Source organism: Octopus bimaculoides, chromosome 1 (assembly GCF_046866305.1).
Source record: "Octopus bimaculoides isolate indiv1 chromosome 1, ASM4686630v1, whole genome shotgun sequence".
In the NCBI taxonomy this organism is placed as follows: domain Eukaryota; kingdom Metazoa; phylum Mollusca; class Cephalopoda; order Octopoda; family Octopodidae; genus Octopus; species Octopus bimaculoides.
The window spans coordinates 127,332,118-127,349,242 of NC_142928.1; the positions used below are offsets into that span (position 1 = coordinate 127,332,118).

The 17,125-nt window shown below is 33.3% G+C and overlaps 1 protein-coding gene across 27 annotated transcripts in view; it reads left to right on the forward strand.

The window, feature by feature from the left end:
- Positions 1 to 17,125, forward strand: part of LOC106878725 (potassium channel subfamily T member 2) — a 668,752-nt gene that overhangs the window by 508,011 nt on the left and 143,616 nt on the right. For 14 of the 27 annotated variants that reach the window (XM_089357587.1, XM_089357572.1, XM_089357576.1 and 11 more), the window contains 2 exons: positions 2,774 to 2,867; positions 8,941 to 9,015. In XM_089357587.1, the coding sequence (XP_089213713.1) occupies positions 2,774 to 2,867; positions 8,941 to 9,015 (169 nt within the window). The remainder of the gene's footprint in view (positions 1 to 2,773; positions 2,868 to 8,940; positions 9,016 to 17,125) is intronic. The other 13 variants (XM_089357582.1, XM_089357592.1, XM_089357670.1 and 10 more) reach the window with 1 other exon arrangement.

Here is a 17,125-nt window from a genome sequence, read left to right on the forward strand (position 1 = left end):
ATCAAAATCTGCATGGTAGAGGGCTCAGAGTTAATCTTGCCTGCACTATCTTTGATTTATTGCACTTTCTAAAGTCAGGCTTTTCAGTTATGAAAGTTCAGATATTGAATAGCTTTGACAGCTCTGACAAAGCACTGCTGTTCTTTACACCCAAAGACGTGCTCATCTACTGCTTGACTGATGAATGTTCAAGTTAGAGCTGCTGCTGGTAAGATCCTCTACAAAACTGTGCTACATTTGCTACAACAAATTTTTAAAATCAGGGCTAATTAATCATCTGAGGGGGCCCATGTTAGAAATATGATCAAACGTGTTTCAAATATGTGTCCAGTAAGAAATTGGCTATGCATGAAGTTGTGTTGAAAACTACAATACATGATGCATGAATGCTTTCATGTATGCATGCATGTGTGTGCTTGTATACACACACACACACACATGCCTGTTGGTATATGACTATCTGAATAAGTTTATAGAATGTTAGGCTATTATCTGCAAAATTAACAATTCCATTAGTCACAAAATTTTTTCATTGAGACCAGGTGGCATATATATGCTCACATTGGTGTGTTATTGTTTCTTTTTGCTACTAAGTTAATACATATGCACATTCTTCACATTGTATTTGTGTGTTATATATATATATATATATATATATATATATATATATACATACATACATCATATCTGTATGTGTATGCAAACACTTATTTAAGATTTTCTTTGTGCCCTTGCCATCCTGTTCTGTTGTTAGGAGGTGGCACCTCTGTTGGTGTAGAAGATGATAGGAGAGTTTGACTACCATGACAAATTCATAACCATGGTGCAACAGTTTCCTGATGGCATACTCACTTGAGTACTGGACAGTGGAGATTCTTCTGATGCATTCTCAGTCACTAATAGAGTCAAGCAAGGCTGTGTACTTGCACCTACACTGTTCAGCATGTCTTTCTCAGACATGCTATCTGATGCATTCTGCAACAATGGCAAAACCAGCATCAAGATCAGATTCAGGACTGATGGCAGACTCTTCAACCAGTGGAAGCTACAGGCCAGGACCAAGGTAAAAGAGGACTCAGTTTACAGATGAGTGCACACTCAACGCTGCCACAGAAGCCCAGATGCAGCAGAGCATGAACTGCTTTTCCACAGCCTGCAATAACTTTGGCCTCACAATCGGTAGATATAATGTAATGAGAACAAATATATGTATATATATATATATATATATATATATGTATATAATTATTACAAATAAAAGGGTAAAGGATTATTTTTTTTATTTGTAATAATTATTCACTCCCTGATAGTAAATCGCAGATTTTCTGCGGTATTGCTTGTGATGCACATGGTAATTCTTGAGGAGGGATACAGACTGACTGGCCTATGTAAGTCCGGAGGTGCTGTTCATATTGTGCTGATGCACGATGTCGCTTGGTCGTGCATGCACAATTGCCAGCAGCTCCAAATTTGCAAACTAGAATATCATACTGATGAGGAAATGAAGGTTTTTACTATTCTGATCCAGAAACGCGTCTATGATTAACTAAGACTGGTTAGTTTCGTTGTTTTTTTCTTCTTGCTTTGCCTTTGTGAGTTACAAGTATTGCTATCTGTTGGAGTTTTAGCACTTTAGCTGCTATTTCTGAACTTCAGTATGTGGTGAAGCAACTGTTGCTGATCCCTTAATTATGTTTATATATATATATATATATATATATATATATATATATATATATATACAGAGAGAGAGAGAGAAAGAGAAAGAGAGAGAGAGAGAGAGAGAGAGAGTGTGTGTTTTGGAAATTCCTTGATACAGTTATAATATTTGGAGAGAAGATTTTTTCTCAAAGAGTTAAGATTGAGAAAAGAATCTTGTTAGAAAGTCAAAAGACACTAACCTTTGGGAAGAAATTTCAAAAAATGTGTGTAGGGTTTGCTTTTATAAAAGCACATTTTGTGAAATCTCTTCCTAAAGGTTAGTGTCTTTTGACTTTCTAAAAAGGTTCTTTTCTCAATCTTAACTCTTTGAGAAAAAAACTTCTCTCCAAAGGTGCAGGAGCAGATTTGTGGTAAGTAGCCTGCTTATCAACCACAAGGTTTCAGGTTCAGTCCCACTGCATGGCACCTTGGGCAAGTGTCTTCTATTATTGCCTCGGGCTGACCAAAGCTTTGTGAGTGGATTTGGTAGATAGAATCTGAAAGATGCCTGTCGTATATATATATGTGTGTTTGTGTGTCTGTGTTTATTCCTCCAACATCGCTTGACAACTGATGCTGGTGTGTTTACATCCCTATAACTTAACGGTTCAACAAAAGTGACCAATAGAATAAGTATGAGGCTTACAAAGAATAAATCCTGGGGTCGATTTGCTCAACAAAAGGTGGTGCCCCAGCATGGCCACAGTCAAATGACTGAAACAAGTAAAAGAATAAAAGAAATATATATGTGTATATATATTGTGTCCTTCCTTTTTTAAAGGTAGTAGGGTGTAATTTGAGAATATTTGATTGTTATTTTAAATAGGCCTGATGATCACTGAAAGACTAACAAACTGTTAGCTTGTATTGAGAATCAGATGTTGGCCTATGTATATGTTTGGGGAAAACTTTACAGTGGTGTAGCTTTTATTCTATATCAAAACCAATCTTTTAATATGCATTTGTGGTAAGTTTATTCATTTTCATTTCCTTTTGTTAACAAATTTTAATTTTTTTTTCCTACACAATTATGAATCTGTTTCATGTATTTTATATTTTCTTTTTCTTTTAGGTTTACGGATTAGGATTTTCAATTTGGTTATCAAAGTATTAACATGCGTCTTATATGTAGTGCGAGTAATTACAAATGGACAGTCTTCTTACGGGTAAGTATGCTGAAATATTATCTTTGAATTTAACTTCATTCTTATGGAAAATCTAACTCTTAATTATTATAATTTGTATGTAATAGGCATACAAAGTTTAATCATTTTCTCTTGATACACGCATTCTCCATGTTAATTATATGATATATATATATATATATATATATATATATATCTGATTGGGGAATTTTCATATAATTTTATTAGCAAAAAATAGTATATATTGTTTTTTGTTTTCTAAAATTATTATTTAATTTAAGGAAGATAGTTTAATCTTTGCTTAATAATTGCCAGGGCAGAATTTAACTTTGTATTGTCTAATATTACTTTAAAAAAAACACTTCTAAATAATTGAATTCCTCTTTAGAATTCCAGATTGCTGTATCATTGTAAATTGCATTATATTAAGTTGAATTAGATATCATTATACACATACACTTTCATACACATGCAATTTGCAGTACATTGCAGCAGTAAATTCCTAGCAAATTGAATCTTAGGCTTAGTTTCAACTCCTAGCCAGAAGGTCTTCATTTACGTTGTTTATGCAGTTGCTTAATGCATGGTAGCCACAAATTCCATTTGCCTTCTTAAAAAGTAAGGCAAGATACTTACGTAATAAAACAGTTGTATTTTGTATTTATTCATTTGGTTATACTAAAATTTTGATTCCAACACTAAAGTAACTTTGGGTTGACCAATACCTTGTAGATGAAATTTGGAAGACAAAAAGAAAAGACATACAGAAGCCCATCACAAATGAGTGTGTGTGTGTGCGCGCGCGCGCGCGCATATGTGTGTGGATATATCTTCACATTTGTACTACTTGGGTGGTTCTGATGCTGTTTTCATCCTGCAAAGTGAAAACTCACCAATTTTTCGATGTTGTTGTTGTTATTATTATTATTATTATTATTATTATTATTATTCAGGTCACTGCTTGGAATCGAACTTGGAATCTTGGGGTTAGTAGCCCATGCTCTTAACCATTATGTCATATGCCTGTGGGCAATTATGGAGTGAATTTTAGGGCTTATAAATCTAATATTTTCCTATCCTTCCTTAATACCGGTTCCCATATGCTATTCATATCTGCATTCGGTCTGCTTAGGAGGTTGTTGTGTCCCAGCATATGTGCTGCTTCTTTTAGTTTTCATATTTCCCAGTGGTGTTCTCTGTCTATTATTTTAACTTCATCCCACAGGGAGAGGTGGTCTCCATTTTTCCATACATGATTAGCTCTACCCGATTTATTAATATCTCCTCATGTCACACTTTTGCAATGTTCGTCTACCCTTATTTTGAGTAGGAGAGCATGTTTCACCTTTGTGAAACACAACTGCAAAGGATGGAGTATATGCAGTCTTTGGTCATATTCTCTTCTATTGGTGGTTTTACTCAAAGGAGATACTTGTGAAGTATTGGAGTAAAATCACCAATAGAAAAGAATATGACCAACATGACCCCCCCCCCTCAAAATAAGGGTAGACAAACATCGCAAAGCTGTGACACGAGGAGATATTGATAAATCGGGTATAGCTGATTATGTATGGAAAAATGGAGACCACCTCTTCCTGTGGGATGAAGTTAAAATAATAGACAGAGAACACCACTGTAAAATATGAAAACTAAAAGAAGCAGCACATATGCTAGAACACAACAACCTCTTAAGCAGACCGAGTACAGATATAGGTAGCGTATGGGAACCGGTATTAAGGAAGGATAAGAAAATAATAGATTTATAAGCCCTAAAATTTACTCTATAATTACCCACGTGCATACGGCATAGTGGTTAAGAGCGCAGGTTATTAACCCCAAGATTCCAAGTTTGATTCCAAGCAGTGACCTGAATAATAATAATAATAATAATAATAACAACAACATTGAATAATACCTTAGGAATGAGAACCCAGGTTCGAAATTTCCCCAAGACACCTGATGAAGGCTGGAGGGTATATCAGCTGAAACGTTGTGTTAACAACAAACAAGATGACAAATATCCATCAAATGTAAATAATGTTCATAATTCCTCATCTCTTAAATATAGAACTGTATAAGATTTGGTATCAAGAATGAGTGCCCAGTTGTGGAATACTGTCTCAAGAAGTTTCATCCAACCCAGGCCAACATTAAAAAAATGAAAAGATGACATGTATATGTATATAGCAGGCTTCCACACAATTTCTACCAAATATTCACACTGTATTGATCAACCCAAGATTACAGTAGAAGCACTTACCTAAGGCCTCAGCATTAGGATTAGTTGGGAACCATATGGCTTCTTACTCACACAGTCATGATAGATATTTGACCCCTAAACCTCTCACCCATAATTAATCTTCATTAACCAACTGTCTATTTAAAAACTTACCTATGAACTCCTCGACCTTCTAGAAATAGCAGCCTTATTTTCCCCAAATTAGACCTATCATAATAAAAAGAGAAGGCTGTTATGTAATGTAATCATAGATATGTGTAAAAAGTTGGAATGGTCATGGCTGGAATACTTTTGAGCATAATCTGCTGAATTAGTATTGAAAATTAATGACAACTTATTAGATTTAACTCATTATAAGCTAAAGTCTTACAACAGCCATTTGGGAATCCTCATCTATTCTAAACTCTAAAGAAGTTTTCTATCCACTCCTTAGTATTTACTAATGTTGTGAGGAAGATGCCCCTTCCTGAAGAATTTTTAAACATATCCACTCTTATTTCTATGAAGGTTTTCTTTTTGCTGCTTTCATCCTAATCTCAAAACTCAGTTTCATGATTAGATTCGTCACCAGGGTTGAACATTTAATTCAGAGTCTCTTTTTCAGTCTGGATAAAATAATTTTGGCTCACAAATTGATCAGGTGATGGGCTAGTTTCCCAGGGTCATGAATGAATCAACTTCTTAGAAGTTAAAAAATATTAAGCAATTTTTTTTCAACTATAATCTCAGTTATCCACACACACTTAGGTGGATATTAAAGTCCCCACCACATTTACAAAATTTCTGAAATCTATATTTGCACTAGTTTCATAAGGTTTCATAGAACTGGTCCCTCTCAATATAAATAGTGTTTTACTGAGCATTGGACATATGCGGTGAGTACAATGGCCATCATGGTCACAGTTGTTTCAAACGTATTATTATATCATTCATTCTAACTACATCAGTTACACAATGTGTTCTCTTTTCTCTGAAAAGTATACTAACATCTCCAGCTCCAGATTATTTCAGATCCAATTCCTACTTGTAATTTAAATAAAAAATCCTTTTGAAGAATTAACATCACAAGTGCAAATGTTTCCAATGATGGTATTCCTAGGTCATTTACCTATTTATTTGTTTCCCATCATGATTAATAGTGTATGAAATGTTTCTATTTCCCCAAGTGATTTTGAAATTCTGTGATGAGAACTATAAATCATTGGATCATATGTGTGACTGATAACTTTAAAAGAGTTTTTCCTCCATTTAATGAAGCATAAAATATTCTGCCATTACTGCTAAAGTGAATATCCAGTTCTAAAACGGGCTATAAATATCACAAACTCTAACCTATAGTTTGTAGAATATTTTTGTTGGATTTTAGGTTGTTTTTTGTTTTGTTTTGTTTTTCACTACTTTATATCTATTTTTCTGTGTTTGCCTTTGTGGGCAAGTTCTGAAAATTTAGATTTTTATGTCTTTTCTACCCTTAGCCACTATGAAATGGAAGTGGTATTTCATTTCAGCTGATTCCCACTTTTGAATATTGTTATCATGTTAACCATCTTTTTAATTGTATTAAGTAATATTATGTCTATATATATTATATCAATTTCATAGAGAATACACCTATTACATAAATATTAATTATATGAAACTATGAAAGGCGATGAAAACATTCTAAGCATAATTTAATACGTAAAATATCTGCAAAAGAGAGCAGCCTTCATTCTTTTTGGTATTAACCCTACAAATTAATATGGCCTATGATATTCCTAAAGCTTTTTCATACTGACAGAAAGTAGTCTTGTTCATGTAAATATTCTTATCTGGTTGATTCAATCTTTTTACCACTTTTTTACATTCCACTAAGACAAACTTCAAATCAAACTTAGTTGGCATATAGATATTCTTTTAACTCTTTAGCATTCAAACTAGCCATATTAGGTCCAAATGTTAAACCTCTTTTTCATTCAGACTGGCCAGATCAGGTCTCTCACATCTACCTTACAATGACATTCTAGAAATAAACAACCACATCATTGAAATCTCAGAGCTATGAGTTAATGAGTGACTACTTCAAAACAATGTGAATAAATAGGCATTACATTTGACAGAGTAACTTGAAAGCTAAAGGGTTAAAGAATATATAGCATGAATTATAATTTTGAATTAAAGTCAAAGTTACTTCTGTATTATAAAATTTCTAAATACAAAGAGTATATTGTAAAGAGGATTCTTTAGTACAAACATGATGACAAATCAGTATAAAAATGGTTTGCTATACAATGTGATATTCAATTTATGTTTATTCATATAAATTATGCCAATGGTTTTTGGAGTATAAGATTGTGATCTTAATTCTTTTTATGATGAAGAACTCAGAAGAATCTTGTGTTTTATTACTGCTTGAACTCAAGATTATAGTCATGAAAGTTTATATCTACTTTTTTTGTAAACCTGAAAATTTTGCTTAAAATTCTCTGTTAACTTAACCAAGCTTCAAACTTTCTTCCAAATATTTGGTTTATGTGTCAGTCTTTATTCATATTTAAATGCAGAGGAAAACAGATTCAACTAATTTCCTGTATGTTTTCTGTTTGATAGATTGTCAGATTAAAATTATCTCTTTGACCTTGGTATATTTTTTTTATATATAAATAAAATTAAGGGTGTCTGTCGCTTAACTTAGAAATTTCTTTAGTGAAAAACAATGCCAAACTTCTATTTCAATATTAGAAATTTTTAACTTCTATGATTTTTGTTTTCATATTAACTATCACATCCCCAAACCAGAAAGATATATATACAATTCTTGATCATGAACAGGAAAAACTTTTCCTCAAATGTCCTCAAATAGTGTCATAAATTCAGAGTGAAAGGGCACATTTCTACTTCATTGCACTTGTACCTTATAAAGATAGTGTAAGAATCTGTGCTTGAGGCACATTATTAGTCACTCAAGTTCAATTAATTGCCAAATATAGTGGAAAAATATAAGTAAAAGCCACAAGCTACATTAAAAAGTTACAAATGATATCAAGCTCACATTAGTATCATCACATTGTAAGACATATGTGTTATATATTTTCAACTTCAATATTTTTGTCTATTTTGTTGAAAAGTTTATCTCTTACTAAACTTTTCATCATCATATTTTGATTACAAGTCAGACTGATTACATTATATTAAAGAAGTCATTCTTTTTATTTTTCTTCCTTTTAGCAATGTGAAATAGTCTAGATTTCTTGACTAAAATTCATATTGTTAATGTTTAGTACCTGTTTTATTACTATTTGATATAAAAGTACTTAAGGGTTATTAGAGAACTACAATTCAATTTTTTACCCAGATCTACTCATCCTTTTGTCTTACTAATAGTTATTTGTCAACAGACTGCCAACAGCTTACCAAAAATAGATATTTTTCTAGCTGTTAATTTTTATATTACTTTATATAAATTTAGTAATATAATTAATTTTTATATTACTCAATATTAATTTAGTGATCTTTTACTTATTCATTATGATTTATTTACTTTTTGAAATTATTGTTTGTAATTTTAATATAGAATATATATTATTTGTTTATTAACAGGGATACAATGAAATATACAAGATATATTTATATGTGTGTGTTTGAATTGCTTAAATTGTTTTTAAAATTATTTTCAGCTTTTCAAAAAAATGTTTTATGAAAAATTTAATAATACTATTCCTGAAATATATTTTTTTATCATCTCATTTTCTGCCAAAAATCAAATGTAGACGGATAACATCAAATATTACATTTTTCACATTCATGCAAAAAAAAAAAAGCACCAAATATATAAGAATATTCTAAATTATATTATACTTTTTTTTATTTGTTTAGCCAATGCAGTACTGAGTCTGATGTTGGTTGGTCATCTAATTCCTCTGACATAGACAGCCTAACCATAGGGCCCAGGTATAATAAGCATGAATAGTTGATATATCTAACACATTTTTATTTCAAAAGTTTTGGCATTATTCTGGGACTATGGTTCTTTCTTGAATTCATTTCTAACAAGTTTCTTGTGAAGGCTTACTAGATCATTAAATAATCTCTAATGTCTACTTTCATATCTTTGTCCCAATGATCTACTCAACTCTTTAGCAAACAAAATAAATTTCCTGATTACTTATTACTATAACATATTTTTTTAACTTGTTATAACTAGGATTTTTTCTTTTTATTGTAAATGGAAAATAAAAACAATATTAGCTGAAACAAGTATTCATTAATATTGAAAATTAATTTTTTCAAATTATATACTTCTTAAATATATAAGTGTAGTATTTCTTGTTAGCAAAACAATTGATTGCATGTATTAATACAGTCTGTATGAACTTACCAGTAACATATGTTTACTACAAAATAATAATACTCAAGAAACTTTGTTTTAAAAATTGAATAAATGTCAGTTTGTAGACAAAGTTATACATGCATAAATTAAATATACACATCCATGAATTGTGATGATATTGCGTAAATCTCATTCTAAGCCAGTATTCTAGCTTAGTTTGCATTATTAGAATTATTCTAATGATATTTAGATGAATAAACAATATAGGAGATAAATCATGCCTGACATTGCTTGGGCCCTCAATTCCTGATAGAGTTGTAGAGGTGTCACCATAGCAGACACTGTGACTGAAGCATTTTTAAGCCTAAAAGAGCCAACCCTTCTCCAGAATAAACTATATAAATATGTGTATGTGCATATGTGTGTGTGTAAATGTGTGTGTGTGTGTGTGTATGTATATATATGTGTATGTATGTATATACATGTGTATGTATATATTTGTGTGCATGTATATATATATATGTGTGTATGCATATATATGTATGTATATGTATGTGTTTATGTATATATGTGTGTATATGTATGTATATATATATATATATATATATATATATATATATATATATATATATACAGAGAGAGAGAGAGAGAGAGATAAAGATAGATATGGTTGGTTTATAGGGTTACCCTGGGTTTCACGTCCATAAAGGGCTTAGCTTTACACCATTTCTTCAGACCCTAAAACCCTTTGGCCTATGGCCAAAGATATATATGTATACATATATATATATGTGTATATATATATATGTGTGTGTGTGTGTGTGTGTGTGTGTATTTGTATATATAAATGTGTATGTATATGTATTTGTATATATGTATACATATATGCATATACATGTATATATGTGTGTGTGTGTATGTATATGTGTGTGTATGTATATATATATATATCAATATGTAGATATGTATACATGAGTGTAGACATGGATGACATTGCACATGTGGATCTTTATTGGTTTTAATTTAGCACAAAGCCAGCAATTTTAGGAGATGGGATAAGTTTATTATATCAACCCCTGTGCTTAACTAGTGCTTATGTTATTGACCCTAAAAGGGATGAAAGGCAAAGTCAACATAGGTGGAATTTGAACTCAGAATGTAGTAATGGACAAACTGCCTCTAAGCATTTTGCCTGTCATACTAATGATTCTGCCATCTCGCTGCCTTACAAGTGGGTCTTATTACCTGTTAAACTTCATGAGTGTTTTATGCATTTTGACAGCTTGCAACTGTAATTTTCTTATTAAGTGTATTCTTTCCGATTTTGTGAATCTCATCTTTTCAAGATAGGTACAAAGGCAGTTAGTCACATAACCAAGTGTAGAACTCTAAAGTTCTAATATGGATGGAGTAACTGCAGATTTCTCATCAACTCAGTAAAGATGAGTTTGTGTTGTTTTTCCTTTTGTTTATTCTGAACAATGTGTTGACATCTACTGGGCAACTGATGTCAACTATTGTGCATAGTTTCTTTTCCTGTCCCAGACCATTATGTCTAGGCTGTTGTGCTTGCATTTTATTGACATCTTGACAGGGACATTCCACCAGTATTCTTTGGAATTATGTGGGGTACGTGTGGTTATACCCTTCAGCTCACTGTAACTTCTTATGTTTGTCTCCTCAGGATTATTCTTTGATAAGATTTCATTATATTATGTTCTAGCTATGACATGCCTCATTGGTAGGTAATGCCATGAGGACAATTTTGGGTAGTTGCTTATGATGTGGATGATATCCTCAATGTGGATTCCAACCTCTTTACAGAGTGTACCGGGTGCTTTTTACATAGCACCATTACTAGTGCTTTTTATGTGGCACTAGCACCAGTACTTTTATGTGGAATCAGTACCCGCACCAATGCATTTTTATGTGGCAGCTTGGTTTTAGAATATCAATTCTGTTGTGGTGGGTGAGTCTTCTTGAGTACAGTAATGTGCCACATATTTTGGTCCTCTGTCATGCCCTCATATATTTCCCCTTCTCCACCCCACTTCCTGGCCACTTCAATTTCCCTCACCGTCACTTGCTACAGACATGTCTTTTCCATCCTCAAACATATCTCCTCACACTGTCATGGAACATCCCTCTCTATCCCTCTGCACTACTTAAACCCTCATCACTGTTCCCTATGGGTAGACCCAATACATCCCCACACCATCTATTTCTCTCTTTCACTCTGCCTGCCCCCCAACTCTCTCCCAACTCCCTTCTACTTCCCTGTCCTACTAGTATAACCAAGTAATTCTCTATGATAAGACGACTATCTCTGTCTATCATATTCCAACCCCATGTCTAGCACACAGCAACTCCCCTTGGCTCCATTCCCCACCTCAACCAAGAGGTCTTTGTCTTGCAAGTTATTTGGTAACCCCACTGATACTATGATACTAGTGCCATGTATAAGGCACCCATGCCAGTGACATATGAAAGCACCCATGCTGGTGACACATAAAAAGTACATGGTACACTCTGTAGAGTGGTTGGCATTAGGAAGAGCATCCAGCTGTAGAAAGTAAGCCAAAACTGATTACTGGGGTCTGATGCAACTCTCTGACTTACTATATAATCCCATGCCAGCATGGAAAACGAACATTAAATGATAAAGAAAATGTGTGTGTGTGTGTGTGTCCAGTGAATGAGAACACTGGAGTTGTGCTTGGGGAGTCTAGATTTTTGAAATCCAACTTCTTAATCAGGGTAGAAATAATTCCATGGAAGAAATGTTAGTTTACACGGTGGTGCATCAGCATGGCCGCAGCTCTGAGCTGAAACTTTGAAATGAAATGTAAGTGATGTGTAACTCAAGCATGTAATATAGAGATAAAAGATGGACAAGCATGTATGTGTGACTTTATATCATTTCCATCTTTTCTAAAAAGATGTTATGTAGATGTAACTATAGATATACTTGGAAAAGAAAAGATACAGTCCTTGATAGGTCTTTACAGCTGTTTCAAATATTCAGTGATTTGCTGATGTAATAATGTTTTATAAAAATGCATCTGTACATTGATGCAATAATACACATCAAACAAATTGAAATCATTATCAGTACATAAACATAATGCATTAATATGATCAAGATGAAATCATTTAAGTTCTGAATGTTTTCTTTATAAGGATAAGTCACAAAGCACAAATATATATTTCGAGATCGTTGCCAGTGCCCCTGGACTGGCTTGTGCGGGTGGCACATAAAAGACACCATTTCGAGCGTGGCCGTTTTCGTGCGGGTGACACGTAAAAGCACCCACTACACTCTCTGAGTGGTTGGCGTTAGGAAGGGCATCCAGCTGTAGAAACTCTGCCAAATCAGACTGGAGCCTGGTGTTGCCATCCGGTTTCACCAGTCCTCAGTCAAATCGTCCAACCCATGCTAGCATGGAAAGCGGACGTTAAACGATGATGATGATGATGATGAGCATAGAAACATCAATAAAAAGACAGAGGAAAAGGGGAGATTAATTATGGTAAGGTAGGAAGAGAGATGGGAAGAAAGGTTGTGAAATAGATAGAGAGGAGTTGTAAGTAAAAGCGAGTGAGAAAGTAGGAGAGAGATAAGTGTAGTAAAAAGTAAGAAGGAAAAAGAGAAAGACAAAGAAAAATGTTGAGAAAAGATGAAGGGGCTATATAGCCAGTTAGAACCAGATGAGTCACAACAAATCATGTATCTAAGTTTGAGAAAAAAAAATAGAGTATAAAAGTAAGACCAAAGAGAATTCATTGAAATCAACTAGGTATCCGTTACTAAAAAAAGTGGCAAATGACAGTTTGGCAGCCTTAAAACATAAGTATATATCTGTGTGTGTGTGTGTATGTATATATATATATATATATATTCGTGTAGACCAGACAAGATAAGAGCTGCAACAAAAATGTAAAGAAGTAAACTTCCACCTCATTAGCAAATTATAGCCAGTATCTCAAGGCTACTAACATTTCCTGTAATATTACCTGGTCTATTATTTGGACTGGAAGACCTTACCAAAGTGGCTGCATTGCATGTTACCTGTGCAGCAGGGAATCTCTGAAATATTATGTGAGAAAAGAAATCTATTTAACAAACAGTTTGATGCAATCACATTCTGCAGACATCATATTTTTAAAAGGTTTACTTTTTACTACAGATCATTATACTCTAATCATCTTAGATAACCGTAAATCTGTATGTCAACTTGACATCTTTACCCTAGCTTTTATATGCCCTTCTTCATCTATTTACTTTATGTAAACTGGCCCTCTTAGAAATGACATACATTTATACTTAAGATACCTTAAAGTCTGTAAAATTTTGTTTATAGTTATATAATAATCTATTTTATAGCCCCCCCCCCCTCCTTATACATTTTCTAATTTACCTTTTAATTTTCATTTTATCTTCTTGTTCAGTTATTTTCTTGTTCCTTTTAATAATTCTTTAAATTTTGATTTTGGCTCCAGTTATGTCTGGTCCACATGCTTCCATGCTTATACTATATTAAGCCCAGAAGACGGTCAGCTACCATTCACTGGGATGTCTAGCTGCTTTCCTGTTTTCTTTTTTCTTTCAATAAATTCTCTTTGCTCTTACTTCTATGCTCTGTTCTCCTCAGAATTAGATTCATGACTTGGGAAAAGAGTAATTCTGACTTTAGCCCTTTATCTTTTCTCTACTTTATTCACTCACTTTTTCTTTTTTCTATACTTACATCTTCCCTACCCTCTCTCTCACTTGTAGCACCTTGCTCTTGCTCTCAGCCTTTTTTACCTACCCCTTTTTTTCAATTCATCATTGCTAATCTCGCTCTTCCTCCATCTTTTTCTTGAAATTTCTTTGCTTCTAAATATAGGTTACTGCCATAAAATGTGTATTTTGCAATGTACATATGCTTCAGAATAAAACCTTAGGCAACTACAGAGTGCATGACATGAAATTAAAGAAATGACAAGGGAACAGGAATTATGTAGTTAACTTCATTGTAGTTTCCTTGTAGTTTCTAAAAAGTTTGAGTGTGTATGCATGTGTGTGTGTATGTGTGTGCACGCACGTGGGAGTGGGTGTGTATGAGGGGGGTGCATGATTTTGATTGAATCTTGAGTTCACATCTTTGATATCAATACACAAAGTTCAAAAGAGGGAAAGAGTGAAGATATGAAAACATGGCATAGAGTGGGAAGAATGACATAGAAAAAAATGAAGGGAAGGATTTTGAAACAGTATGGAAATTTAAATGTATGTATTAGACAGGAAAAGGATTTATGATCAGTCTGATACATGTATTTCCATGTGTATATTCAGGTATAATGATTGTACAGAAAATGTTTGTGTCTGTGTGTGCATTTGAATGTGTGTGTAGTTTGGTGGGGTTGATAGAGATAAATAAAGGAATGAAGTGAATAATTAAAACCAATGTTGAAATATTTCTTTGCTAGTGATGTCAATTAATGGTAGGTTGATATTGAACCTGAAAACTAAAGATCAAATCAATACTTACTACATGTGCAAAACTTAACTAGCCTAACGTCCAAGTGTATAGGCAATGTACAGATCCATGTGTGTGTGTATGAGTGTGTATGCACACACATACCCCATTTTATACCTTTATACCAAAAATACCCATTTATACATGCATATAAATGGGCATTTGTGCACCCTTACATAACCATGTTTCCATTTTCAGATATGATTGTGCTTACACATTCCAGTATTTATACATTCCTGCCTGAATGTTTGTGCATGCCTTGCACTTTTATGGATGTGTTGTTGTCTGCACATAAATATGTGCATGCCTGCTTATGTGTGTACTGAGACTGCCATTAAATCACATGTACTCTGGTGACTGCGACTATTTCATATCCCACATGAGTGCTTTGTATAGATGTCCTTGATTGTTTTGTATACAAATATGCATGCTTAATCAACTATCTCAGATGTGTGCATTCACACTTTTGTATGCTTATGTGTTTTTGAATTTTTGAATTTTTTATCCATGTGTTTATACTAACACTTGTACCGGTAACTTTGTACTTATGATTCCTTGCATATTTGTGTATTGTCCAAATGTACACACCTACTTGCTCTTACTGTATTTTGCTACATACAAGTCAATGTAGTACATAGAAACGTTCATGTACTGTAAATATTCAAACATCATCACTATCTTTCCAAATCCTGCTGCATTTCATATGGAATTTTTGTCCTCCAAAGTTGTCTTGGTGTATAAATCAATCCACCATTTTTGGTTGTAAATTGTGGTCTGCAAAATTTGATTTGTATGCTGGAAAATATAGTATACTCTTTTGTATATATATGGATGTAAGAATATATTTGGTTATATATCTATGTCTGGCTATGTATATGTAAACACATGGTTGCAACTATATAAATATATAATGGTTTATGTATTTGCTTAACTATATATATATATATATATATATATATATATATATATAACACTTGTTTAAGTTTCTATGTATGTTTCTCTATATATATATACGTATGTAAGTATGTGTTTGTGTGTGTGTGAGTGTGTGTGTTCTGAAACGTTGGTAATAATAATTGGCTTATTCATGCCTATGTTTATATAGCCCTTCTTCCAACTTCTCTGACTCATGATTCCAATCAAACACTACATCCTACACACACACACACACACACACATGTGCGTGCACATACACACACACACATTCATTCCTACATCTAGTGTATGAAGTCGAATGGATGTCTGTATGTATATGTAGGCAAGCACACATGCTCATGTCCATACAGCTACACATCCATGTATAAAAGTGCAAACTTTGTACAAACATTTATGCAAAAATATATATGTACAAACATATATGAAAATGGAAATGGATATATAATGGTGCATAAGAGCTTATGAATACACAGACTTACAGCTTTATGCATAAATACATCAACAGACTGTTCATATACATGTTTAAATTTCCACACCTATTCAAAACTCTTACCTTCCTTTTACTATATACCATCCCTCTTTATTTTCTACCCATTCCAACCATCATTTGTTGTTAATCACATGTGAACACTGAGATTTGAATATTCATTTTAAGATTCAATGGCAGGCTAATATTAACTGGTTTGCTATTTTCATCACTCAATAATAAAAATTACATATTTGAACTTAGAATTTAATTATCTATCCTTCCTATATTCCCTATTCTTTTTTTTTTTTTTTTGCTGCTTTCGCAGATTCCCATGATTCACTGTCACCATCCAATTCCATTATTATGAATTTGAATTGAGAGCTTGAGTAATATTAACTCTTTCATTTGCTGATTACACAACCATGGACACCACCCCTATGAATGCATTGCAGTTACCCTCTTTATAGAGCTTTGTGAAAGTGCATAGCTTACTGGTGAGGGTATTTGACTCACAGCTCATAGTGGCGTGTTGTGTCCTTGAGCAAGACACTTTATTTCACATTGCTCCAGTTCACCCAGCTGGGAAAAATGAGTAGTACCTGTATTTCACATTCTGTGTCATGCTGAAACCCTCTGAGAACTACATTAAGGGTACATATGTCTGTGGAGTACTCACTCACTTACACATTAATTTCATGATCAGGCTGGCACCTCATTGTTGTAACTGACAGAGTGCCAGTTAGAGCTGGGTGATCTTGACTGCTGCTTCTCTAAGATTCTTCCACTCAGCATCACTGTAAGAAA